Source organism: Mesocricetus auratus, unplaced genomic scaffold (genome assembly GCF_017639785.1).
Source record: "Mesocricetus auratus isolate SY011 unplaced genomic scaffold, BCM_Maur_2.0 Super-Scaffold_100018, whole genome shotgun sequence".
Lineage (NCBI taxonomy): Eukaryota > Metazoa > Chordata > Mammalia > Rodentia > Cricetidae > Mesocricetus > Mesocricetus auratus.
In genome coordinates, this window is record NW_024429199.1 from 38,823,813 (window position 1) to 38,851,688 (window position 27,876).

Genomic DNA, 27,876 nt, shown 5'->3' on the forward strand with positions numbered 1-27,876 from the left:
AGCCACAGCACAATGCAGGTTCTCAGTAGAAGATATTTCTCTTCTGAATGAAGGACCGCAGGTACAAAAAGTTATGAACACTTCTTATGTGGGTTTTGCAAATGAAGGCTCCATACTCTCAGAATAATTGGGCACTTAATTTTACACTAATGTTTGAAGTTCGTTGATAGGAGTTGAATAAAAACGTCCCCATGAGCTCATGTCTTGGGAGACTTGGCAGCCTTTTTGGGAAGGTCACTGAAACATCAGGAAGTGAAGCCTTGCGGAGGATGTATTTCTGTGGGGTGGGCTCCAAGAGTTTGTACCCTGGCCCCACTTTCAGATTTTGGATTTTACTCTCTCTGCTTCCTGTGTGAAGATGAACTGTGGTGGTCCAGCCTCACACTCCTGCTGCCATGCTATCCCTGCTAAGATGGACCGCATCCTGCTTGGAACCATAAGCCTAAACAAATCCTTTCTCTCCAAAGCTGATTTCTGTCAGGGCATATTATCACAGCCACAGAAAAGAGATGAATATAAGCCCCAACTAAGAAATAATTATTAAAAGTGCTTAACTAGAGCCTAATCAAGTTTTTAAATCAATAGCTGAAGTTAGGTGGTGTTTGTCATATTCGTCTGTGTCTTTGAGAAACAGAATGGACTTAGGAACACCCATTTTTTCTCTCTCTCAGTCTACATAGTGATGTACCCGAACCTCCACACATGTGCACTGTCAGTTACCTCAAACTCCTTCAGGAATTCTTCAGCCCGAAGGCTGTCATTCAGGTCGCCGATGTGTTCAGCCAGTTGTGGAAGCGAGCTGTTGGCCCATCCTTCGATCTCATCCCTGCTGGAAAGGACATCAACCCAGATGGACATGCTCACCCTTAACCTGTCCATGTTTTCTTCAATTCTCTCTGATACCTGCAAGAGGAAATAAGAGCCAGGTCATCATAATAGGGGGCTCTGGAACCCTCACTCCCCCACCAGCGTTTTCATGAGAAGAAAAATATCACATTCTGGCAGAAATTCAAAATAATGATTGTTGGGGGTACTAATGACAAAGGGTCTGTTAGAACACAGAAGTGTCACTCACTACACAGGACTCTCCAGGACTGAGGTCTATATAGGATGGCATTGTGTTTATTTCCTTTATCATTTTAAAACTTTATGTCTATGGGTGTTTTGCCTGTTTGTATATATATGTACTACATGTGTGCAGTGCCTGCACAGGCCAGAAGAGGGCATCGAACCTCCCGGGGCTAGGGTCACAGATGGCTGTGAGCTGTTGCGTGGGTGCTAAGAATCAAACCTGGACTCTACAGCCGGTGCTCTTAACCTCCGAGCCATCTTTCCAGCCCTGAGTTTATATTCAAAGTAGCAAGCACTCTGAGCATTTTTACTTGTAATGCTGTGATATAGGAACAGACACTAATTAGATTTGAGTATATCTGCCATATAGGAAAATATTTAGCAGCTGATTATGGAGCTGGTGAATGATGGTGGAATAATTGAAAGTCAGACCTTTAAAGCACAAGCCTATCCTCTTCAGTGTAAGGCTACTGCCTCTATATGGTACATTCATATTTACATTTTCTACCAGGTATGGATAAATGATCCAATTTCTAACCATAATTCCAACATTTTGAGAAGGGAAACATTTCAAGTTATAATGCTTTTAGACATCAAATGAAATTCCAGAAATCTGCCAGTAAGTTTTGTCAAACTAGTTCATATAACATTTTCTGTTGGCATGAACTCTGAAAACTCAAAGTGGAGTTCCAGTCTCTGGTTAATCCTCTGCCTGAAGGAACCTGCGTGTAAACTGCTCACAGACTCCAGGGGGCGCTCTTACATCCAGCCACTTGTCCAGGGTGCTCTCCATGTCTGTCTTGACCAAGCCGAAATCTCCGCTGTGGATTTTCTTCAGCTCAGATAGCAAGTGCTTGCCTTTGCTGGTAAAACTATCCAACTCTTTCTGTTTAGAATTCATTTCGTTCCTGGCAGTTTCATGCTGCAGACATAAATGTTTCCTTAATTAGTAACACAACCAGTGATAGGGGTTTAAAAATATTTGTCTTCCAAGAAATGTATTTTGTTTGGCTTTACTCAGAAAACTAATGATAATATGTGAACATGTATATGTATACACACACACACACCTGGATATACATATATACACAGACATATGTATATACAATTCCCTTGAATTAAATTTTTTTTTAGGATATTAGTATTCTTAGAAAAAAGTTGAACTGTTAACAGGAATTATCCACATCTAGATGAACTAACAACAGGTGGGTAGAGAGTTTCTTCAGGAGTAAAATGCATAAATGAACATTGAAGACCGCTTAAATAAATGTGCTTGCATTTTACCTTGGAAAAAGCCCACTTAAGGTCCTCCTGGACCTTCACGGCAGCTCTCATGGCAATAACATTGCCAGCATTTTCCAGAACTTTACACACGGCTGATTTCAAATTCTGATATTCTCTTATTAAGTCAATCAGTCCACAGCACTGGCCCTGGCTGCAACGATTAAAGAAAATATCTTACTTATCACACACCGGCAGGGGAACAAGTTCTCTTGGATTAGATCTAATATATCATTGCACAAATTCATTCAGAGATGGATGTGGCCACCAAGAGGGAACCATGCTCTCTGCCACTGAAATCAATACTGCCATTAGTTAATTCTGCTAAATTCTAAATCCAGTCTGCTCTCCAACTCAATTTTACATGAGTCATCCAAAATATTTTAAGCCTTAAAATGTTTTTTCCATGCTGTTTTAGTTACTTTTTGATGCTGTAAGTAGAAGGAAGGTGGCAGACGAAACGAAACGAAACAATGTTTGTGTGACATGGTTAAAAGAAGAACCTATGCTTACAGTCACTGCACGAGCCAGTCCCTATTTTCCATCAAAGGCCTTTGTGACAGACACAATGCGGTCTGAGGCTCACTTCTTTAAAATGCAAATGAGTCACCAAAAGTTTCAGCATCCTCCGTTGAAGAGGTCCTCTCCATCAACTCCCTCATGTGACATTGTCAAAAATGAGTTGATTGTGTGTGAGTACATTTCTCCATCTTATTTGTTCTCTGCTCCATTATTCTTCAGCTAAAATATCACAGTGACCCAGATAATGCGAGTCCTATAATTCCTTTTTAAAATTAAAAAAAAGATGTAGCTGTGTGTTCCTGTTTGTATTTGTATATATGTGTGAGCCAGATTTCAACATCGGCTATTTTTCTCAATCCATTTCTACATTATTTTTTGAGTCAGGCTCTCTTACTGAACCTGGAGCTCTCCATTTTATCTATACTGGCTCTCTAGCAAGCCTCAGGACCCTCCTGTCTTCACCTCCCTGGTGCTGAGACTGCAACATACACTCAGCTTCATCTGGGTGCTGGGCTGGTGCTTGAAGTCAGTTCTTCATGCTTGTGTAGCAAACACTATCCATTGAGCCATCTGCCCAGCCCAATTTCCTCAAAAAATTAGGCTACTTAGTTATTTGTTTTTACATATAAAAGTTAGAATTGTTTGTCAATTTCTATAAAATTATGTAGAGATTCTGTCTGGGCTTATGGAGATATAAGAAAGACCTCAACAACAACAAACAATTTCAGTAAATATTTAATTGAAGATACATACAGATAGCTAGAGAGAACTGAACACCTATTGCCATCAACCTCCATTCAAATACAAATTAAAAATGTGAGACACTGCTGTATGTGTTTTAGAATGGTGACTTTGCAAGCGCATGTGAAACTTGACAGTAGTAAGTGTGGGAAGCCAGGTTTGCCTGCTGGAGGTTTTACCCCCCTGGAATAGATATTTTGTTGAAATTACTTGTCAGTTTTTTATATATCTAAGCATACATTTACCCAGAAACCCAGTGGGATAAAAAATCTGATGTAAAAACCATCAGAAATATGAATTTCCATAGATATTTAATATTAATGATTTAAACCAGAAAGACTCTGCCTGACCATCAATGGGTAACTATATTGCCTGTGGTACCTCCATTCAATGAAATTTACAGCTACATATTTTAAAAACTGAATTATTCATATGTTGTAGAAATTAAATGTTCAAAGACATGTTATATTTGTTTATAGTGCAGAATACTACTAGTTTAATGGTGTGAAGGTGTGTTCCATTTGTTTTTGCTGCCATTGTTAATGATGTAAAGATATGTTACATTTCTTTGTGCTGCATTTAGTTATGTAAAAGTGTATTGCATTTGTTTCACCTTGTCTGCCTAAGGCATCTTATTGGTCTAATAAAGAGCTGAATGGCCAATAGCTAGGCAAGAGAAAAAACCAGGTGGGGCTGGTGGACAGAGAGAATAAGTACCAGGAGAAATCTAGAATGAGGGAGGAGAACAAGAGAAGAAGATGGAGACTAGAATGAGGAGAAAGAGAGGGGTGCGCCTGGGGCAAGAAGCCGGGCAGCCAGAAGCCGGCCAGACTCGGGAAGCTTTGAAAGGAAGTTATACAGAAGGAAGAAGGTAAAAACCTGGAGGCAAAAAGTAGATAAAGAGAAAGAAGCAGGTTAGTTTAAGCTAAAAGAGCTAGCCCAAAATGAGCCTAGGTTAGGCCGAGCACTCAAAAGTAGTAATAAGTCTCTGTATCATAATTTGGGAACTGGTTGGTGCCTCAAAAAGAAAAAAGAGCCTAGTACATTCACACACACAGCCATATCCATTACATGCAATTATGGGAAGAGATGAAAGAGCAGATAGAAAGTGATCCAAGGTCGCCAGGAACTGGGGCAAGGGAGAGAGTTGGACTCAGGGGAGACATGAGAGGGTTTTTCTATTGTTAGAACTGATAACTGTGAAACTTGACAGCTGAGACCACTAAATGAATTTGTCATAGAATTCCCTAGGGAAAAAAAGGGGACCTTTACAGCCAAATGTGTACTTTCAAATTAAAATACAACTAACTCCATTACAGATAATAAAACAAATTTAAAATTCTAATGGTAGCATCTTACAGTGGCTGGTAATTATTGCTTTTAGGAAATCATTTTTTTTACATTAACTTCACATGCATTTGCCATACCAAGAGAACAACTTCAGACACACTTCTGAAGGGCTAAATTTTAATGTGACTAGCAGGGTCTAGAATACCTACGGTGACAACAACCCATAACTGTTGACCACATCTTCAGAAAGCAGCAGGTAACTCACAGTGTCACAAAATGAGTTGGAAACTAAGACAAGGTCCCGAGGCCCCTGACTTACTTTTCATGAATTAATCTCTTAGTGTCCTCCCAGGTAGCTTCTAAGCGGTTTATCTCCCTATCTACGTCAGGAGCAAAAGCAATATCCTTCTGAGCGATTTGCGTCGCTTTGTCTTTCAGCCAACGGAGCTCATGCTCATGGGAGTTCAACTCATCCTCTAGCTGGTTGAATACTCGCAACCTGTGAATTCAAATGCTAGTTTAGTGCCAACCTACTGAAACCAGGAGCCAAGACTTACTCTAACTACTTGAGCTCAGAAAGCGCGTAATAACACAGCCAGCAAAACTCTCAACACAGCAATTAAACTAATGCATATTAACCAATAGAGACTTTAAAAAATATGTTTGCAAGATGACTGTATATCCAAAGATATTGAAAATCACCCTTACTGTTTATTTTCAATATTTTTATTGAACTTTTATCTTCTCTTTTTGGTGGTAGAAGGGTTCTCAAAGAAGGTTAGCTTTATAGGTCAAGGAGGTGAATCTTTTTGCAAAGTCATCATAGGAAATCTTTCTGAGCTCTGGGGATCCAGGTCACATAAATAATTATATATCGGTATTACAGTTGTTTCATTTAAAATCAAAAGAGCTCTACCAAAGTTTTATGAAAAATATCTACTATTAAAACCTACATTACCTCCTTCAATACAAGATTACTATGAGAAAACAATCCTGATTTTGTGTCCCCTAATATATAATCATTTGTGCCTCTGTAATTTGTGACCCTACAGGAGGCCACGTACCCATTAGTGCACTTTGGTGTTGTACTATAGTGTATAATATGAATCTATTCCCAAAGTGGCTGCAGGGAGATGTCCCCATTCTCTGTACCTTGCAAATGTAGACGCGAGGTGCCTACAGTAAGCATTGCAGGGAGGCTTCCATATATCCGAGACTGGGTAAATCCAGAAATTTATTGTAACCTGGGTCAGAGCATGCTTTTGAGTGGATTAGAGAAGTTGACAGGACTTTTGAGCCTGGTTTGGGCTTTCGTCTCCAAAAGCTTGAGGACACCCCATCTACTTGGCTGGAACTGGCCAGCGAGGGTTAACACTGTCTTGCATTCCCAATGCTGCTGGTAGCTTCCAGGATGAACTACAGGAAGCAGCTCCATGCCTCTTTTCTTGGAAATTTAACCTCCTCAAATCTTAGCCTTTCTTTTTGGTTTATTGTTAAACTTATCCGATATCACATCAGATGATAGAAGTGGCCTCCTGTAGTTCTAATGTAACACACATTCCTGTCTTGGCTTCCCGTCTGGTTGTGATTAGAACGGGATGAGCGACTGTGATCTTGGCAGAGACAATGATCCTTGTCAACTACGGACATTGGTGCAAAGGGCACTCAAAGTTTCCCTGCCTTCAAAGCCAGGGACTACTCTCAAGCTCTTGAACAGGGACAGGGTTTTATTCATGAAGTAAAAGAAGACTGCACTGGAGTCTACAGTCACAGATGAAAATCACTTCTACATTTACAAACTTACTTCTCCACTGAACACTCCGGGAAAAGCCCCAGCTTCGCTCAAACCCTCCTGTCTGCCTCCTGCTTCGCTCCAGGCAAGGAGTTAAAGGGCAGTTGTGGAGAGTCACTTGGCCAAGCTGACTGATGTCACTTTGCATGAATGAACAGGGACCTCAGAGGGCCGGCTGCCTCTCTGCTAAACTGCTCATTGCAAGGGAGAACCATTTCCCCCTCTTCCTCTCCTCTGCCACTCGCCTTCTCCTCTGAAACAATGAGCTCGCCCCAGTCCTTCCTGAAGCACAGCTAGCCTGTGTCTGCAGGGAGGAATTTGCCAACCCTTGCATATCAAAACTGCAGATTTATATGACTCTCTGCCCCAACTGCTTAATTTTTATAATGACTTACTCTTAATGTATGTCCATGGGTAAGCACTTGCACATACCTATTGTACTATGTGTATGTCTAGTGACCAGAAAGGTTAGAAGAGAGTGTCAGACCCCCTGGGGCTGGAATAAGAGCTGTGGGTCGTTGTGTGGCTTCATGGAAGAGCTCAGAACCCCCCCCCCAACTGCTAAACCTCAGCCTGCATTCTTGACAGTAAGAAACTGCTTGCAGTAGATGGGCAGGCAGTGGTGGCACACGCCTATAATCCCAGCACTCGGGAGGCAGAGGCAGAAAGAGCTCTGTGAGTTTGAGGCCAGCCTGGTCTACAGAGGGATTTCCAGGAAAGCCAAAGATACACAGAAAAACCCTGCCTTGAAAAACAAAACAAAATAAAACAACCCCCCAAAATAAAATAAATATAAAAATGAAAACAAAGAAAAAACCAATAGATAATAGGATGTATGGACCTCATGTAGGTAAGGTCTCAGAGTGTCCATACATACACTGTCCGTAGGAAGATCCTTAAGGAAAACAAAGACATTTTAACAATTCCCAAGTGTCACATTTACCTTCAAGGGAAGGGGGGAGATGACACAGAAAGACAGACAGAGACAGTAAGGAGAGAAAGTTGCCCACACAGGGCACGATTAACTCCTTGTAGGAAAACAAGTTTCAGAACAAACCAAGCAGAAGAGAGCGACATCCACCAGGTTTCTGACCTGTGCTGCAGAGCCTGGCGCGTGGGCTCTTTTAAGCGCTCCTTGTCGGTCCTCTCCTCAATGTCTTCAATGCTTCTCAGCAGCTCCTCTTTCTGCTCGTGGAAAGCCCTTTTCAACACTGCCAGGGCATCTGCCTCTCCCTGCTTGGTTCCCAGAAGGTTCTGAACCCTCTCCACCTCTAAAGAAAGCTGCTCAGCGGTGGCTCTGCAGGATGTTCTTTGCTGGGTGCTCCCGCTTTTCAGGTGGTATTGGGCTTTGGTCAGGACGCCATCGAGACTGATGGCGCTGGATTCTAATGCTTTCACATCTTGAATAGCGTCACTAAGGTCTTTCTTTAGGGAGTCTGACTGCTTCTTGCTCATGCTTTTGGTGGCTTCCACCGTTTGTCTGAGCTGGTGAAGGAGAGTGGACGCGGATGCATGGCTCTGGAGGAATTCCGCGAGCTGTGTCAGAGCCAGCTTCCGCCTCTCCACTACCTGGTTGGCCTCCTCAAAGAGCTGGAAGCAGTCGTCAGCCTTGATCTGGAGCGGGTGAAAGTCCTCGGCTCTGCCCAGGGACCGCAACTTTGCCAAGTGACCTTGCAGACTCTCTGCTTCTCCCCTCTTCTTCTCGATTTCTGCAGCGTGGTCCTGGAAGGGAAGAGAACCTCTGATTCCCAGACTCGCTACAGCTATTCCATTTAAACAACAGGCTTTGCTATCTCAAGGTAGATAGTACACGCCATGGATAGCCTACCACGTGTTTGTTATTTATTTATATCTCTGTGTAGATGTGTGAGTACTTATTCATGTGTGTCTTGGCTTGCATGTGTGTATGCATGTGGAGACTAGAGGTCAACGTTGGGTATCTTCCTCAACTGCTCTCCCCTTTATGGTCTCTTGAACTTTAAGGTGTCTGATTGGGTGATGCTGGCTGGTTAGGAAGCCTCAAGAATCATGTTGTCACTGCCTCCTGGAACTAGGACTCTGGGCACACACGACCATGTCTGAATTTTTACATAAGCGCTGGAGAGAAAACTCTGGCCCTTCAACTTGCATGGCGTTTTAGTTTTACTGATTGAACCCTTTCCTCATTCTTTAGCTTAGCAGTTAGAATTCATCCACAGGGTGCTGCAGAGACATCTCAGTGGTTAAAAGGGATCCGTGCCATCTCAGAAGGCTCACAGCTGTCTGGGATTCCATCTTCAATAGAGTCAATGGCCTCTTCAGCCCTCTGTGGACAGCTGTATTCACACATACACACACACACACACACACACACACATACACAATTAAAAATAATAAAATAAAATATTTTTAACTTGTCTATAGCAAAGCTTTCAGAAACATTCATAAGTGTTTTCGTTTTGCTCGTCTATGCATGCCATATAGAACACAACTCTGCTTTAGTTACTCTCCAATCAGATCTATGCTTTATTTTAGTGTAGGATTTTGACCAGCTCACAACACACCATGTTTAAGGTCCAACAGAAGATTGTCACCAAATCTCCCACCATAGAGAGACCATTGCTTATTTTAATCTTAACCATGGTAGCTTTAGATAGTCCCCAGCTTGACAATTAAACCACTTCTTCTCGCTCCAGACCTCTGGCCTCCTCTGTACTTAGAGATTATCCTCTGGAAAGCTTGCCCATGTACATCATACTCTGCGCCTTTGTGAAGTCAGTCTTTTGAAATCCTCTGGTTTGGGTCAGTGGAGAACCTGGGAAGCCATGCCTGGGAAGCACTGCTAGTCCGGAAACACTGCCTCTCTGGCTGTCTCTTTGTGCGCAGTGTCATGGGCTTCCAACTTGAGCCTCCCATCAGCTGCAAAACTGTCCCCTGTCCTGATGATTGGAAGGTTTGCTTTTCCTTTCTTAGAGGGGGCATGTGCAGCCAGCAAAGAATAAACATGCAGCAATTGTCAAATGGATTTTATATAGAAACTCTAACATCTCAATATCTGATCAATATCTGATTTTGAATATTAATAGCACCACAATAGATACTATTCATAGCTTATAAATAAGGGAATTATCAGTAATTCATTAATTTGGAATCATTTTCATACTAAGGAGTTAATTCAGAAAAAATGAGCAGTTTAAACACTGAAATTTATAGCAGTCTTTGGTTTTGGACCAAAACAAAATAGAAAACCCCAAAATGGAAATTCTTAACATTTTATGCTACAAAGGACAGTTTTTGTTGTTGTTTGTGTTGTCATTTTGTTTTGAGTTACCCACCTATGTTACCTGAAGTGATTTTTATCTGCTTAATCTACCTGCCCAACACAGTGGCTGGGTCCATAAGTTCAGTTATTAAGCCATTTTTCCATACAAGCAAAAAAGCTAACTTGTTGCCACGTATGTGTTGCCACGTAAGTGTGTCATCCCTTTGAATTCAAGGCCCCTCTCTCCTGAATACATGTTTTCGGTCTTGAGAGGTTTAGCCAGTTTACCTTGTGCCTAGTGAGAGCCACTTGGTGGTCCAGTAAACTTATCTCTGAAGTCTTTTGTAATTCACTGAGAAACTGCTTAATCCAGACGGAGAAGGAAAACAGCAGCTCATCAAAGTGTTGATGTTCAGCCAGCACCGCCTGGAGGAAGTGTGTCCTGTGGGGAGAGACAGGTATTGAAAGGCTGGCTGTGAACAGAATGGTTCCTGCTATACTTTGGGAAAGGGCTTTGCCCCCTGAGTAAAGTAAAACAGTTATACGGAGACAAGCCAGACCTCTGGTGATATTCAAACCCCCGAGCCCTGTCTTTCTCATAGTTTTCCTGATCTTGGGGAAGCAACGTCCACTCTGGTGGGTGTTCCTGCTCCTCTGTGCTTCACCACCACACCCGAGCTCTGCAGCATCAGCACCACACCACACCCGAGCTCTGCAACAACATCAGCACCACACCACACCCGAGCTCTGCAACAACATCAGCACCACACCACACCCGAGCTCTGCAACAACATCAGCACCACACCACACCCGAGCTCTGCAACAACATCAGCACCACACCACACCCGAGCTCTGCAACATCAGCACCACACCACACCCGAGCTCTGCAGCATCAGCACCACACCACACCCGAGCTCTGCAGCAACATCAGCACCACACCACACCGAGCTCTGCAACATCAGCACCACACCACACCCGAGCTCTGCAACATCAGCACCACACCACACCCGAGCTCTGCAACATCAGCACCACATGCAGAGTGGCATCTCTCCCTGTGCCCTATCCCGTCTGCCTCCAGTCTAGTCCCTTCTGCTCTTGCCTAGTTTCTAGAAGCACCCTAAACCGGCAGCCTCGCTGTTCCCATACCTCCCCACTGCCTACATTCAAGGCGACAGTCAGACACGATTTATTGGATTAGAGAATTCCTGTTACGTTTTCATACCACTTTCTGCTAGATCTAGGAAGACAAACCCCTCAGAGTTCATGACGCCTGATCTCTTTCTCTGGGATCAGCTGATGAAGCCTGCCTCCACTCCCACCAATCTCTTTTGTCCATGTCCATTCATTACTGCCTTACAGTCCTTGCCCATTTGCTCCCTCTGCTGTGTGTGGGTCCCCAGAGCAGCATTATTCTGCTTCAATATACCCCTTAAGATGTGTCTGAAGTGCTACGCTGTCTTATTTTGTTGCCTTATTGGTATTTATCACCAGAAACAAAACAGACTGTTTCATTCATTTGTTTAATGATCCATTCATCTCCTCCAACCCAGTCTTGCCCCTCTTCCACTCCCCAAATACAAGAACTTCGTTTGTTTTGCTAGCTACAGAATTGAAACAGAGGCTTGTTGTATTTTCAGAGACCAAGCAACTTATAAAGTAAGTGAATTAATTACTTGATTAATAATAGGTTACTGAGATCAGAATCCCCAACTGGAATTAAAAACAGTAACCCTCAAATACTAACACACATTACAGTAGTGTACATTCAGAGTTTATCTACATACTGTCTTTATATTCTAGTTACCTTTAATGTGATTGTTAATTGACTTGGGAGGGTCTACTGTGGGTAGCACCATTCTTAGGCAGGTGATCCTGGCCTATATAAGAAAGCTAGCTGAGGGTTACCTTGTCAGTGAAGTAAAGGATACAAGCGTAGGAAGGCATTGAAAGTACAAGCTACACATGCCAGGAGTTCAAGTTGTTTCCTGTTCCATAATATATACTTCATGTGATAAAACGCTATGATGAGCAAACATAGGAAAAGTAAGGGTTTATTTCAGCTCACACTTCCAGGTCACACTCCACCCCTGAGGGAAGTCAGGGCAATTGAAGCAGACACCATGGAGGAATGCTGCTTGCTGGCTCACTGGTTAAAGACGATGCAGCTTGATGGTTTCTGGATATTTGATCACACCGTGAGCCCCGAGTTTATGTTAATTAAATAAAACCTTGGATCAGGAGGCAGAACCTGAAACTAGTTGTCAGGGAGTAGCCATAGAAAGTTAGAAGGAATACAGAAAACAGATAAACACAAAGGAAGCAGTAAGGAGGGATTTTGAGTTTGGTGGTGTTTTCTGGTTTGGGACCACAATAGAGATAGATGCTCTTTTGCCGGGGTGACTGGCTGAGGAGGAAGGTCAGCAGTCGCTTCTCAGCCTCTCTGAGCTTGCAGGTTTCACTGCAATATCTGACTCCAGAGTCTTTATCAGTAAAAAGAATGACAGAAACTCAGTTAAAAACTGCATTTGGCTGCAGAGGCAGGGGCGGTCCTGGCGGGCCGTCTGTGTCCCGTGAGCAGCTGGACATTGATTGCAGAGCCTCAGTCAGTAGCTGAAACAGCAGTAGATTCAGGTGCAGCCATTGAGCTGACAATACAACCATTGATAAGCAATACCAATCACAGACACGCTTTCAATGAGAAAGATCCATATGCCAGATATTAATCCTCAAGTTAATTAAGATTTAATCTATTTTCACCTCCATTTAATGCAACATCATTTTACTTTGTTCCTCCAAATGTGTATATTAGAGTGAGAGAGAGGAGTGGTTGTGTGCAAAACCACTTCTGGTTGTTAAATAAATAACACATGAGGCAAACTATTAAGTATTTTATCCCAAATACAGTAAACAATGCAAACAACAGCAACCTCCTGTATGCAATGTTTTTTGAGTTGGGTTCAAACATCATTTGGCCCTTTGTAAGATCAGTGCTTTGAGTTCAGGCTCACCAGCAATGTCACTTCTGAAGACATCCTGGATTCCGACATGACAGACAGAGTAGTTTTCATCTCTTTCATAAGCTTCCTCAATCAGCCACATTCAATAAAATTGAACAAAACACAGGGTTCACCCTTGCAGGCACACACGCATCATTCGAGGCCCTTTTGTGAAGAACCAACCTTTTGCTGATCATCGGTGGCATGGCGCGCCAGCGCTCATCCAGCTGTTCCAGCTGAAGCTTCATCATCGCCACATCGTCTTCGGAGGCTGCTGTGAACAGGGCTGCCTTCAGCTGCAGGAGGTTGCTGTAGTGGGAGGCCTGGGACTCAACTTCAGTTTGTAGAGCCTGAAGGATGGAATGCAAGACAGGCCTCACTCTACCAGGGCTGACCAAGAGGGCTCCCTGAGGCTGGCTTTACACCATACAACAGGCTGTAGAGAGTTTTCACCTGGTTTATCATTGGCTCCTGGTCAACTTTAACACATCTTTAAAGATGATATTGAGGCATATGGGGTTTTTCAGTGTCTGAGTAATCAGTTAGGTACATTTGGAAGCTCTGAGTTTCTCTCACAATAAGGAAACTGAGTAGACAGAGAATTAAGGAAAATCTATTGCAGAAGAGATCACCACTTCATGCTTCTAGCTTACGTCAAGATGCCATCCCAGGCACTGGAAATATGATGTTGCTGTGTGTTGGAGACTTTACTAGTAATAACTGAAGAACTTAAGGGGTGTTCATTTTATTTGTATGCAATACAACTGCTTTATTTTTATTTTTGATGATTAGGTAAAGAACTCTTCTCAGGTGCTCTGAGGCCATGAAAACATTTGGCTCTTGCTAATGAGAAAAACCAAAGATGATGACAGTTGGCAGTAACTACAAAGATCCCAAGTGAGATGACACAGCACATAGTAAACACTCATCAAGAGACCTCTTTAGCTTCCCTGTGAGGCCCCACACCGGATGGGAACAAAACTTCAGAGGCAGGAAAGGAAGGAGTACCCTCCCAAGATGACACGGAAGACCCTCAGCAGGTACTGGACTCAAGGCTAGCAAGGATGCAGGAGAGAGAAGGCCTGGGAAGCAAGGTCAGAGGTGAGCACACTTTCGTCAGGCCACAGTTGAGGAGAGACTTGGCTGACACTGCATTGTTCAGACCCTGTGACGGAGGCCTGGGAGCTCTCCTAGTCTTCTCACTGCCCGACACTTACTTGTTCATTTGTGTGGCTTCAGTATTTGGTGTGGCACCTGGCTCACAGCAAGCACCCAGTCAATATTTTTTTTCTTCATTGAACAAATGGAAGAATTAACAATGAGATAAACACAGGCATCACCAAAGTGGGGAGTGGATCTGTGCTTTTGTTTTTAGGGATGGGAGCCACGGCTTCCTTCTGGAACCACCTTTCCTCACTTGTAAAAGGGTCGAACTGAGCTGTAGGCCACTTCACCCTTAGGCTTTCTGGAAAGTGTCTTTTGGGGAGATGACGAGCATTCAAGCTTCGTAAGCTGGAGTGGGAAAGGCCAAGAGGCATGGCACCCTTCCAAAGTCAGGGAGGAAAGAAACGGGAGACAGGCAATGGGTTCAGACACCACAGACACCTCAGCTGGACTTTAGGAAAAACGTAAAACCACCAGGTCTACCCTTCTTTTGCTGGTTGCACTAAAGAATGACGAGGAAAGTCAAGCTATGAATCTGTTGTACAATAAATCTCTTTTCAGAAGCAATTTTGCCTGCTGACTTTTCTGGCCCAGACATTATCCTCCAAACACATTACTATTACCCCCAAATCGGTAATACTGTTTGCAGCTTCGATAATGAAAATGTTTATTTTAAATTTAGGTTTAGAATACTGGCTTCTCAAGGATATTTTACATCACATTGTCTTTCTCTCTTCCTATTAGGACTTTGCTTTGTTTTTTCTTTTTCTTTCTGTCTTTATTGAATATAACAATGACTCTTCATTTCTTTTTACATTCTACTCTTTTTTGTTTACAAAAACTTTTTTTTTAAAAAATCACCTGTGTTCAAAAGTGGAGCAATTATATTTGCTGCCAATTCCTCTCCCATCTATACATTTCTGACTTGTCCCATTCTCCTCCTGGAATGTCAATTATATTCAGGTGCTACACATTTCATTGCAAGGTTTTCAAAGACACCATGGACACAAGTCACCACAGAGTCTCATTGTTACCCTGTCTGTGAGTCAGGAGTGTGCTATGGAATATTATTTTAACTAAGCAAAGATGCCTTACATTTGTTTATGCTTTCAATTATTACCTTAACCGTGTGAATGTGTGTTACATTTATTTCTGCTGCCTTTGTTAACGATGTGAAGATGGGTTACATTTGTTTGTGCTGTGTTTATTTATGAAATGATGTGCTACATTTGGTTAACCTTGCTTGCTTAAGGCACCTGATTGGTCTAATATCCAGGGGTAGAGGGATAGGCAGGACTGGTGGAAAGAGAAAATAAATAGGTGGAGAAATCTAGGCTAGAGAGAGGAGAGAATGGGGGAGAAACAGAGGGACATGCCCAGGGCCAGAAGCCAGGCAGCTGCCAGCCAGGCAGACATGAAAAGCAATAAAAGTAAGATATACAGAAGGAAAGAAAGGTTAAAAAAAGCCCCAAGGCAAATCATAGACAAAGAGAAACAGGTTAAGTTATAATAGCTAGCAAGAAATGGGAATAAGGCCAAGCATCCATGACCAATAATGCGTTTCCATGTCATGATTTGGGAGCTGGTTGGTGGCTCAAAAGAAAGCTTACTACAGAAGTGGCTTCTTTGGTTCAGTACATCTTGATGTCAAATGGTTCTTTCAAGATGCTTAAGGGACTTGGATATTTAATTAATACATTTAAAATGCAACCACACAAGACCATTCCATTCCCATCATCGCCCTGCTTGAACTTGCCTGTATTAACTGGAGTTCACTCTCTATTTTGACTCTGTCTGCAGAAATGTCTTTTTCCGGTGAACTGGCTATGGCTTCACATCGCTCTAACCAGGTCAGAAAGGGTGACAGTCCCTTCTCCAGTCTAAAGAAAGAGAAAAAAAAGCCACGTCTTCATTCAAGACGATCGCACTAGGAGACAAAATCTCTAGGTCAGCATGTCCAACATGAAGTGTTAGAGATGATGCACATCGGCTGTGTTATCCCTGCATCCCAAAGGGACTAACCTCACTTATGTTCATGCTAATCCTCACACTCTCGCTCACATCTGTGCAATATTCAGAGATATATACACTTCCTCTTACTCTCAGGTCTATGTCTCAGTGGCTAGCAGACATCCAAGTTCACTCATCTTAGATCCAGGGTGATTATTTCCCACCACTTGGAGAAGAGCTCGTCTGGACTCTCCTATCCACCATTTAGAGCAAGCCAAGAGGTAGCACTGCTGACCTCTGCCAGTGGGCCAGCAGGTCCTCCAGGGCCTTCTGTCTCTCTTTGGCCTTGTGTAGTGTCCCTTCATACTGCTGCTGTAGGGCCGCAGCCTCCTGCGTGCAGGACTCTCTGTTGACCACCTTCTGGGCACTGGCTGAGAAAGCAGTGACCGTGCTGTTCAGAGACTCTAGGGCCTGGCAGAGATCCTGAGGAGAGAGCAGAGGAAACACAGGAGCTTCCTAGTTCACAAGAGTTGTGGGCCAAAATGATTTACAGTAACTATAAATGCAGACACCTAGGCACCGTATGCTTTCTCTAGACCCAGGTCAAGTTTAAGTTAAAAACTAAGAATGGCAAGTGACTAACTACATAAACTCAGACAGAACTATTGTTAGTTATTTCCTGTAATTGGGATGGTTAGTACTGGTTGCCAACTAGATCGGATCTGGAATCAACTAAGAGACGCATCTATGAGGATATTTCCTGGGAGATTAGTCCTCCAGGAGCACTCCTGATATAAGGAAGTCTGAGGGAAAAGATGTCTCATTTTGCCTTTCTACCTCCATCCTTTATCATTGAGAATACTCTGTGGTTGCTACTCCCTCATCCTTTGCCTTCCAATAAGGAAGATGGTGGCTCTTCAGGCATCCTCCAGACCTCCAATGCCTGATTAGAACTTCAAATAGTCCTGTGGACCAAACAGTTACCAGGTTCTCAGCCACTCCAGGGTACATGCTTGTCTACCTAGTGTGCATCATGTGAATCAGCCTAGTAAATTCCCTATGTGATATACATTCAACCTGCCAGGTCTTTTCCAGAGCAATGGAAGCTATTCAAAAGCTATAAGGTACTTATTTCTAGACTTCTTTCGTGTCTTTAACCTGTGGTTGACCTCAGGCAACTGAAATTCCAGAAGTCAGAACTGTGGCTGAGGGAGACAGCTGGACAGCAACAACATCATGACATGAACAATGAGGCCCACGTTTTAGTGAGATCCATCACAACGAAGTCTTTTCTTTCAGCCGGAAAGGCAGCCATAGAGTCCAACAAGTGAAGGGCGTCCTGCCATGGTTGACAGCAAGACATAACAAATGTGCCGAGAAAGTTGCTTCCAGCATGCAGAAATCTGAAGGGGGATGGACTTCCCACACTATGTCCCTGTGAGATATCTCAGTGGGTAAAAGTACTTGCTATCAAGCCGGATGACTGACTTTGATGCCCCTGACCCACATGGTAGAAAGAGAGAACTGATTTTAGTAAGTTGTCCTCTGACCTCTACACTACTCCTGGTAAGAAATAGCTAAAAGTAATTTTAATTTTTCTTTAAATTATGAAATCTATGTTCAGGGCAAGATCATGTCTTAGGCGTGACACATTGGAAAAAAAGAATACAAGGCTGTACATTTGAACAACTCAAAGTTAGATTTTGCTTGTGAAAATTATTAATTATATTCTGAATATATGACGCTTTTAAAATCCTAGTCTTCTCTTATAAGAACCACATTTAAGGTGCTATTTTGTCTCTGGATATGCAAAGATTCATAGATGTGAGTTTTGGAGTCAGGGATGATGATGATGATGATGATGACAATGATAAAGAAATATAGTAGGAGTTAGACTATGTGCATTGCATGTGTTAATTTAGTCTTTGAGGCTGAGTACTTTACTAGGCTGACTCACATTGAGCAGCTAGCTCACCAGCACCTATAATTCTAGTTCCAGGGACTCTGATGCCCTCTCTGGTCTCCACAGGTACTGCACTTAGATATGGCTACCTCCCCATACACATATATACACATAATTAAAAAATAGAGTTAAGAGATGTCTCAGAGATTAAGAGCACTGGGTGTTCTTCCAGAGGACCTGAGTTCATTTCCCAGCAATCACATGGTGGCTCACAATTATCTGTAATGAGATCTGGCGCCCTCTTCTGGCATGCAGGCATACAAACAGACGCTGTATACATAATAAATAAATCTAATTTAAAAAATAAATAAAAATAAAAAATAGAGTTAAGATATTTGGGAATTAATCTTCATGAAAATACTGAGATATTTTAAATTTGTTTTCTATTTTCTTATTAGAAACTCAGGAAAGAATAATAACTTGCTTCTAAATGTTTTCTTCTAAAATCTAAATATTGGAAAACCAGAATGCTATCTTTTCTGGTATTCCAACATTAGCTGAATGTTAAAGGAGTCAAATTTTAATGTTTTGTTAAGCCAACCAAAATTTTATCAAATTGGATTTTCCTACTTCTCTCTCTTTTGAATTGAATATATATATAAACAACAAAAGCTTTCTTGCTGAACGTGTTCAAGCACTGTAGACCCTGCCATCCATTCCAGATGTGTGTTTGCTGGTCATTCCTTTTCGTCCCTTCAGTTCCCTTCCTCCGTAATGGAGACAAGCATGATGCAGGTATATTCATAAAGTAGAGAGTTTCCTGTTAGTGTTTCTTTGTGGACAATTCTCTACTTTTCCACCTTTCCCCACATTCTTCTAAGGCTGGTAGTTGTCTCACTGAAGACTGACAGTGGCCAAGAGTTATGTAGCCAGGTCAAAAGGCCAGTTCTCAGGGGTCTTTTAGGGAGGACAGATTCTCTCACATCGAAACGTGACCGGTTAGTGCCTAAAGTCTGCTATCTTTTCTTGTCCATAAAATGGTGAAGAGGAGGAACGGGATTCATTATAGAGTTAATCTGAAAATAGGCCATATTCTGATGAGAAAAGACATATATCTACATATACATACATACATAGGCACATTTACACGCCACGTATATCTGTGGGTGTGTGGTGTATGTGGTATGTGAGTGTGCGTTTGCATGTGAGGGTCCACACATGCAGAAACTCAAATTTGAGGTTGGGTGTCTTTCTCAATCACTTCCCGTTTTGTTAATTGAGGCAGGATCTCTTCTACCTGGAGCTTTCAAGGCTTGGACTCATCCAGCCAGCCGTCCTGCCCCTGCCATCCTGTGTCTGCCTCTTGAGCATTACAGAAGGCCATTGTGACTTCCTTGATTTCCCTTGGGTGCTTAGGATCCAACAGGTACTGACATACAAGTGCTTTAAATATATATATATATGTATATATACATATACATATATATGGGAATTAATTTGCATACTCAGATGTCTTGTTGTAAGAAATGATTATATTTGAACCATTTAACTCCTCAACTAGCATAGAATATTTCCAGTTTTAACTCTCACGATGTTTACTGTTTTCTTTTCAAGTAGGAATCACCAAATTTTTGAGTGGATAAATATGAAAAAATGTGGTGGTACATTCTCACCATATGCTCTTGGAGAACTTTGTATGTCTCTGCAACTGAGGAACATATTTTAATAGGATCGGCCAGCCTCTCTGCAAATTCAGACACAGATTGACGGATCTAAAAAAAAATTGGTGGGACATAAAAATAATTTAACATACGTAACAAGTCAGAGGAGGTTATCAAGGACACAGCAGCCTTTCTGTTGTGGATGAGTATTGCATTTTCCTCTTTTCTTTTTGAGTATTTCATTTTTTAAAAAAGGTGTTTTAATAAAATCTAAAATTGAGTGGTAAGTTCGAGCTACAGGCCTTGAGCAGGGCCAGCGAGAGGCCTGAATCCCAGCCCTGAAACAGCATCAGAGGGAGGCCCGAGCTGCAGGCCCTGAGCAGCTTTAGTGAGAGACCTGAATCCTGGCCCAGAAGAAGTGTCAAGGGAGCCAGGAGCCTCAGAACCAGAAGTAGCATCAGAGTTAGGAAGCAGCATCAGTGAGACGCCCGAATCCCAGCCTGGAAGAAGCATCAGAGGAAGTCCCAAACTTCAGGCCTGGAGCAGCATCAAGAGAGCCTGAGAACTGGGAGCAGTGTCAGAGGGAGGCCCTGGATCGAGGAGTGATCACCAGGTGAAGCAACAACAGCGGCTTCCAGCAGTAGCTTCTGGAAACTATTGCAAACCGTTCCTCTGGGAAAGAGCACCTGTGTCCCAGCCAGCATCCACTACCATATCTCTGTGGGAGATACCCCGATACTTCATGGACTCAGCCCGGTCCACACCGCTAATGGGAGGAGCGTCCACAGGAACTGTAGTCCCACCTGCACCTCAAGGAGTGGCCACCTGAGCACTGGCCCGCTTCCACCAGGAGGAGCGTTCACTGGAAGCTCTGCTCTACTTGTGCCTGAAGGAGCAGTCAACGGAGCCACAGCCTCCAACTATACCGACTGGAGAAAGAGAGAACCCTGAAGCCCAAGACCATGATGGGGAAACCCACAGAACCAGCTGACCTGAGCTAGGGAGAGATCACTGACTCAGGTCTGACAAATGGGGAACCTGCATAAGACCAAACTCGACTCCCTTAATATAGGTGACAAAGGTGTGGCTGGGACAATGTATGAGGCCACTGGCGGTGAGTCCAAGATCTAACTCTAATGCACAAACTGACTTAGTGGAACCCATTTTATATGGAGAGATACCTTGCCCAGCCTAGACACAGGGGTGTGGGGGTGGAGAGCTGCATCTACCTCAACTAGATGATAAAACAGACTTAGTAGACTTCCTAGGGGAGGCCTTACCCTCTCCATGGAGCAGACGGGAGGAGGTGAGGAGTGAGGGAGTAGGAGGAGAAGAGGGAGGGGGAACTGGGATTGGAATGTAAAAAATAAGTTAATTAAAAAAATAAAATCTAAAATCATTGCATCTTATTGGAAAGAACAAGTACTAAGGCTTAACCTGAACACAATGTATAATGACACTTGTATATCCCGAGTGCCATATAAAGACTTCTGAATGTAGTTAAAAACCACTTGTTGGGTTGTTAGTGTGTGATCTTTCTTTATTGCTCTCTTCCTGGAATGTTTACTGCATTTCCATATACTGAAAATATAACTTTGGCATGCATGGAGCACTTCCTACCTTTACCAGACTCTCTTCAAACTTTTGCTGCTGTGATAAACGCCCCAGGATCGTCCCTTCCAGGCCCCGCGCATGCTCTCGGAGCTCCTCCCAGTATCTTCTTATTTGTGTCAGCTTGGCTTTGATGCGAGCAGACTCTCCAGCGGTGACAAACTGGGCAAAGGACTGAGCTGCTTCTTCTAACCCTACAATGCTGTCGATTTTACTTTCCGTTTCCTGGATTGTGACCTAACATTTAAAACAAGAGAAAACGTCAGTGTGAGCCTTCACGAATGACACCCCAGCAGTAGCGCCTACCAGGACAGCGTGCTTAACTGACATCTAAACATACTCAGGTCAGGGGCAAGCAGCTGCAAACAAATGCCACCCGCTTCCTGATCGCATTTGGGGAGGACAGATGCATAGAAACACATGCACACTGCATAGCAATGGTGGCTGTGTTGGCTGGATGGAGAAGACAGAGAAACTGCTACTTCTCGTGATGCAATAAGCAAGAAGCTATCCTGGAGCTCTCTCACAGTGTCTCTGAAGACAGAGGAATGAATGTGTGGTTTACTCATCAACCAACTATTAAAGGTCAACTGATCTTGGAAAGCTGTGTGTTCTAGGAGCTTACCAAAACATTTATATTTGCATGTGTGTAACTTTTCCAAATATAACTGAGTATGCTGTATTTACTAAACCCTGTCCACTCGCACCTGAAAACAGCCTTTGACAACTGATCATGTGTTCCTTAGGCCAGTGGCTTCCCACTATATAACTCATCAGTATATTTAGCCTCCATCACCAGGGACCAGACATACTTGGTCCAAGAATTTTAATATCTGACAAATTCTCATAGGACCTGCTTTCTTCCTTGGCTAGATACTCTACAGAAAAATAATGTGTACATGTCATCTGTTTAATCTGGCATAGACAAGACACTTTATGTAATATTACCCAAAGCAGGAAAAGAACTGAGAGCGACTCAGGACACATTTGTGTGAGCCATGGTGGAGGGAGGGAGGTCTCAAAAACACAAGAAGATGCAAGTCATTGCTCTAATTGCTCTAAGGAGGGGTGCAAATCAAAATAATATGAAAATACTAAATGTAAAATATAGATACCCTAGAAAAGATAAAATTGTGACTTGTGTTGAGATGAGACAACTGGAAAGAGCTCATGTCACCTTAAAGTCTGTTTGGCATGATCTTTTAATTTTCATTTTTTTTCATATGCATGACTACAGCAGAGTTCCTGGCACATATTTGTTATCTGAGCATAAATAGTCTCTGTTCCTTTTGCTATTTTATTAGATCCTTTTTGAAAAATATACTCAAAGGTTCAAAATGTATGTTGTCTAATATTCCTTAATAATTTGTCTATATAATCATAGCACATAACAGAAAGAATCTTATTTAAGAACAAAATTATGAGTTCTCAGCCCCGTTCATGTCACCAACAGATTTGTGAACACAAGCCATGGGAATTGCATTGTGAGGTTGTGTATGTGTGTGTGTGTGTGTGTGCGTGCGTGCGTGCGTGCGTGTGTGTGTGTGTGTGTGTGTGTGTGTGTGTGTGTGAATCCTATCAGAGATAAGATGAAAACTGAGCCAAGAAAATTTGTTAGTATTGACTTGGAAAAATATACAATTATGAACAACAGTGGGCTAGATTGTCTTTATAGCCATGCAAATGTTCCATTAATTTTAATGGCAAGCTTGAGTTAAGGTGAAAGGATATTGTGAATATATTTTTAATCTTTCTGAATAGTTTAATTACTCAAACCATCCCTTGGAAATTAGAATTTGAACCTTCTAAGTCAGTCTTTTGGGTTCTACTCTGTTGTTGCTTCTGCTGACACATATCTTTTTTTGCTATTCACATATGCTTAATGTATTTCAGGTAATTTTTGAAGTGCCATTTTGGATGTATCAAAATGTATTTCCAGTTTGATGGCAAGAAAATCTACAACTGACTATATTTAATAATTAAACATTTCTAATTTTTTGAGGGATCATATGACATTTGATCCCTTTTATAATTCAGAATTGCCGTGATAAGACTAAATATCACGGTAAAGGAATTCCTGAAAAGAATAAAGTAGGCCATAAAGTGTTTTTTAATCCCTGGAAGAAGTTTCCAGGCCAAACAATTTAAGTGTGGCATTTTCTTTTTCTTAGAATTTGGTGAAAATGACTGAATGACAGCTTTTTGCTACAGAGTTAAAATACTTTGTGAATTTTATTTCAGGGCTTGGCATCTGTTTTCCAGGACGGGACAGAAGACGACAGCAGGCTGTGTTTGCTGCATCCTGTGGGTCTGCAGTTGCACAGGCTGCCTGGCGAGCAGGAGCTGTGTCAACTGCATACTCTCACCCTCCCACCCTGCCCATGGCGTCACTTGTTCTGAGTCACAGTGGGGAAGGTCTCCTCCCGTGGCATTTATTGCATTATTATTCAGTGGCAGGGGGTTCTCCATTTCAAAAGGAATGAGTAGAGACAGCAGAAGGAAGCGGGTGAGTCTGACCCCATGTGGTATGAAGTTGTATAAAACAGAGAATGTGTATTTAAAAGGGGACATAGAATTCTGAAGGAGGACATGGTGGGGGTTCTGGAAGGAGTCAGAAGGGAGAGCAGCTGGTAGAGACGATCAAAATACATCGTACACATGTAGAAAATTCTCAAAGAACATATTATATATGTATATTCAAAAACATATTATATGTATGCATATAGATATTAAAAACATATTATATATATATGTATATATATATTATTAAGCAAAGGATGATCACTCCAATCTCATGTTTCAATAATCTCATGATTTCAGTCCATATTTTTTAGCTGCTCTACTGGAGTGATCAGTGATGACTTGTATAACTAGTTCTTTTGGCAGCTGGAAAGCTAACTCATCAGAATGACTGTCCAGGCAGCAAGATCATCAACGAAAACCATAAAACATGTCTAATGGCTTTTTCTATAGAAAGAAATCTCTCAGGCTCCCCCTTCTGGTTAGTAAAGGTAAATGCCACTAGTGCATTTTGGATAGGTGGAGAGTGGCTTGTTTTGGCTTTTTGAGACAGGGTCTCACTATGTATCCCAGAGGGGCCTGGAACTCGATAGGCAAATCAGGCTGACCTTGAACTTGTGGCAATCTCCCCACCCTTACCTTGTGATTTGAGTTACAGAAATGTACCACCATGCCTGGCTAACACAGCTACTACTTGAGTCTGACATTTGGAATAGTTCTTACAAAGGGTAGTTAGTTGTAGATGATGAATACATTTCATGTTGTATAAATGTGTGAACAGGGCATTCCATGGGCATCAAACCAAAAATCAAGGAAAAGAATAATGCAACCATAAAAAATAGTTTAATGATATTGCACACAATGTTGACTTTGAATCTGTAAGTCAGACAGTATTAATACACAATTTCATTTATGAAGTATCATCAATCATTACCTCTTAGCTTGGCATGAGTTTAACTTAAAAGAGCTATGGAAGAAAGGAAAATCTGTCCTGGGATCAAAGAGCTTTTGGTGACACAAATGTAAGAGAGGTGTTCTTAAAGGAAGAGAGATTGTAAGCAAAACGTGTGTGCAGGTCACCTTGATTTGGCTGATCTGCACGTCCAAGGCAGACGCAGAAGTTTCCAAGGCATTGAGCTCCTTTTCTTTCTCAGTTATCCAGATGGACAGGGTCTCAAAATTACTGCCAAAATGATCCCACTTGGTTTTCACCATTTCCATGGTTTTAATACTAAAATTAACCAAATTAAGTTAAAAAGCAGTATTTCCATAAAGAATAGCAAGACATTTTTTTCCTATACGTCACCAGGTGAAAGATTTTGGGGGATAGTTGTGTTTCTTTCAAAGCAGGAGCTATTTGGGCAGAAAAGGCCTATGTACACGATCTGAGCTGCCTACCTGAGCTCAACCTTCCCGTCTCTTCTGAGATCGGACACTGGAGGAGTCAGTATACATGCTACATTGTGAGCGGGTTGAACGCAGTTTCCTGCTGGCTCCAAAGGGCGTGAGCCCACACTGTCCAGCTCTGCATAGAAACAGCTGCCCTCAGAATTTAAGAGTAGGGAACTGTCTCAGAACAGCTTTTGGGGTTGGGTAGTTTGACGTGATGCCTTTACTTTGGGGAGGGGTGCTACTGGGACACTTTATGCTGAAATACTTTGGTAAAGTACATGTTCGCGAGTCAAGATAGAACCGTGGTCTAATCACGTGCAGGGCAGCACCTGCTGTCATTAGCTCAGCGAAGCCTTTGGTTTATAACCCATAATATTGTCTTCAAGTCACAGGTCTACTACAGTCTTTTGTCTCCAAAAGACTTTCCCTAATGATTTACAGGCAACATTGGCTCTCTGTGTGGTAAGTCTGATGAATCATATTTCAACTGGAGAATTGCAGTTGGTCCTAGCTCTGGATACGTAACCAGGTGAATATGGCTTTCAATTTAGAAAGAAACTAGGAAATTAACACTTTAGCACTAAACTAACTGATGTTCTTGGGTGAGGAAAAGTAACAGAGTATACCTGATTACAAAAGGCACTTGATACCAAGAACAAATATGGCATCAATTGATTGTCAAATTCAATAGCATTACAGTCTCAAGTCTAAACCCTGTGTATGCCTAATGCAATTAACAGTGTTAAGAAATGCAAATGCAATCTTTCTTATAGTGCAGGTTTTAGCTTCAGATGGGTGTTATAATCCTTTTAGAAGAAGCTTATTTTCTAATATAGTCTCAGATTTGCTGCTTAAAAACTTTGGTAGAGTTTATCAAATATAAAGTTGTCAATGTTTGAAGTCAGTTCAAATAAAATATTGATCAAAATTTAAAGATTAGGCAAATATAAAATGTTCAATGCAAGGCCTCAAGAGTACTAGAAACAGTTTTCGCGTTCTGAAACCCTTCCTGTGCTTACAGTCTTGTTTCTTGAGAGTCATGAACTATTAGTCAATGTGTCACTAAATAAAGATGCTATTGACATTACTTTAGAGAATATTGACCTTGACATGAAAAGCTTATGTCCAAACTCTGTAGAAGGATATCACAGGGACACAAGATCATTTCCTCTTTTCATATAAATATTAAATGTTTAAAATCAAGACAGAGTTTTGCAGGAACTTCTGGAAGGGGATATATAAATCCATGGTAATCTGAATTCTGAGGCACTATGGACACGTAGTGAACTTTGGGTTTGAGATGTTTCTTCTACATGATGTGTGCTTACGCCTAGAATCTGTATTATCAGAATTTCTCCTCTTCTAACGGGTGGCACTAGAATAAAATAGTAAAAAAGGAAATGTGGATTTTTAAGATTGCCTTTGCATTATATGAAGGCCACAGAAATGAATAGATATGGCTTAGTGATGAATATACCAGTTCAAGATGTAAACACCACATCGCTTGTATACTTTCGTTATTGTGGGTACCAGGTCCTGGGCTGAGAACCATTTTCTTTTGAATTGTGAGCTGCTTCCTCAAGACAGGTGGAAACATACAGACACCTGGAGATTTTTGAAAGACTGGAATAGGAGACACGGGAGAGACCACATGGGATGCTATCCCAGAGAGGAGAGTTTAGAAGTTGTGAAGCACGTACTCTTCCTCAAGAGTGTCTTCGAGCTTTTTGACCTGCTCCTTGATGGACTTGGCCTGACGCTGAAGCATGTGTTTATTCCTGGGCCCCAGTGGTATCTCTGAGGCTTCCTTGACAAGGTTCTCAGCCTGGGTGGCAATGCCTTCTGTCTTCTTAGAAAACTCCTAGAAAAACAAAATAAACAAACAAAAAACAAAGATGGCAGAGTTGTTAGGTGAACATTTTAAACTCTTGGATGCTGCATTCAAGCCGACTGAGCACTCTGCAGAGGTGCACCAAGACATGGTCATATCGTGGGGTAGACTCACATAGGTTATTTAGAAGCTTTGCTTAAATGTTTCCTCTAACTCTTGTAGAATTGGTTTTCCACTTTCATGATTTGGGCCTATCATTCTGAATTCTGAGATACTTACATATGTTAAATTATCCTCAGATATGTTCGTTTACAATCATCTACTTCACAAAACAACCAGGAGTTAGCTACTGGTTCTTTGAACTTAGGGACAGTAGATCTCTAGGCTACTGACAGAAAGACTTGTTTATCTAATTAGAGGGATATCTTATCTAACACCGAGGATCAGTGATCTTTCTTGTGTATTTTTCCCTTGGAGAAAGAGGTTATTTCCCTGATAAGTAATAAGTCTGTTTTTAATGCTAGGGAGTCTTATTTTATTTATATTCACATACAAGCTGCGGGAAAGGAGCTCGGGTCTTCTGCTTTGCATTTGAGACAGAAGCTCATGCACAGCAAGCAGGTCACAAACACAAACTTGCTACTGCACTGATCCTCCTGCCTCTACCTAGGCATACAGCACTACCCTAGATTTACCCAGCGAGCACTCCAGTCCGGAGCTTCCTGTGTGCCAGGTCGACTCTTCCAACTGAGCTGCAGCCCCACTCCCGGCAAAGTTGAGTTTTGAATGAGTCAAAACCTGTACTATGACTCTGAATCACTTGTTTCCCCTCTTTGGTGAATTACTTTCCAGGCTCTTTTGTGTGCATGTGAAATGTACGTAATCACATTTTCTTCTGGAAGGGAACTCA

The 27,876-nt window shown here is 42.1% G+C and overlaps 1 protein-coding gene across 18 annotated transcripts in view; it reads right to left on the bottom strand.

Moving 5' to 3' along the window:
* Nucleotides 1-27,876, bottom strand: part of Syne1 (spectrin repeat containing nuclear envelope protein 1) — a 454,318-nt gene that overhangs the window by 265,119 nt on the left and 161,323 nt on the right. For all 18 annotated transcript variants that reach the window (XM_040728331.1, XM_040728319.1, XM_040728318.1 and 15 more), the window contains 13 exons: nucleotides 26,836-26,996; nucleotides 24,824-24,974; nucleotides 21,233-21,460; nucleotides 19,625-19,723; nucleotides 16,344-16,531; nucleotides 15,855-15,978; nucleotides 13,118-13,284; nucleotides 10,227-10,380; nucleotides 7,791-8,419; nucleotides 5,225-5,404; nucleotides 2,356-2,506; nucleotides 1,835-1,993; nucleotides 721-903 (listed from right to left, as the gene is read on the bottom strand). In XM_040728331.1, the coding sequence (XP_040584265.1) occupies nucleotides 721-903; nucleotides 1,835-1,993; nucleotides 2,356-2,506; nucleotides 5,225-5,404; nucleotides 7,791-8,419; nucleotides 10,227-10,380; nucleotides 13,118-13,284; nucleotides 15,855-15,978; nucleotides 16,344-16,531; nucleotides 19,625-19,723; nucleotides 21,233-21,460; nucleotides 24,824-24,974; nucleotides 26,836-26,996 (2,574 nt within the window). The remainder of the gene's footprint in view (nucleotides 1-720; nucleotides 904-1,834; nucleotides 1,994-2,355; nucleotides 2,507-5,224; nucleotides 5,405-7,790; nucleotides 8,420-10,226; nucleotides 10,381-13,117; nucleotides 13,285-15,854; nucleotides 15,979-16,343; nucleotides 16,532-19,624; nucleotides 19,724-21,232; nucleotides 21,461-24,823; nucleotides 24,975-26,835; nucleotides 26,997-27,876) is intronic.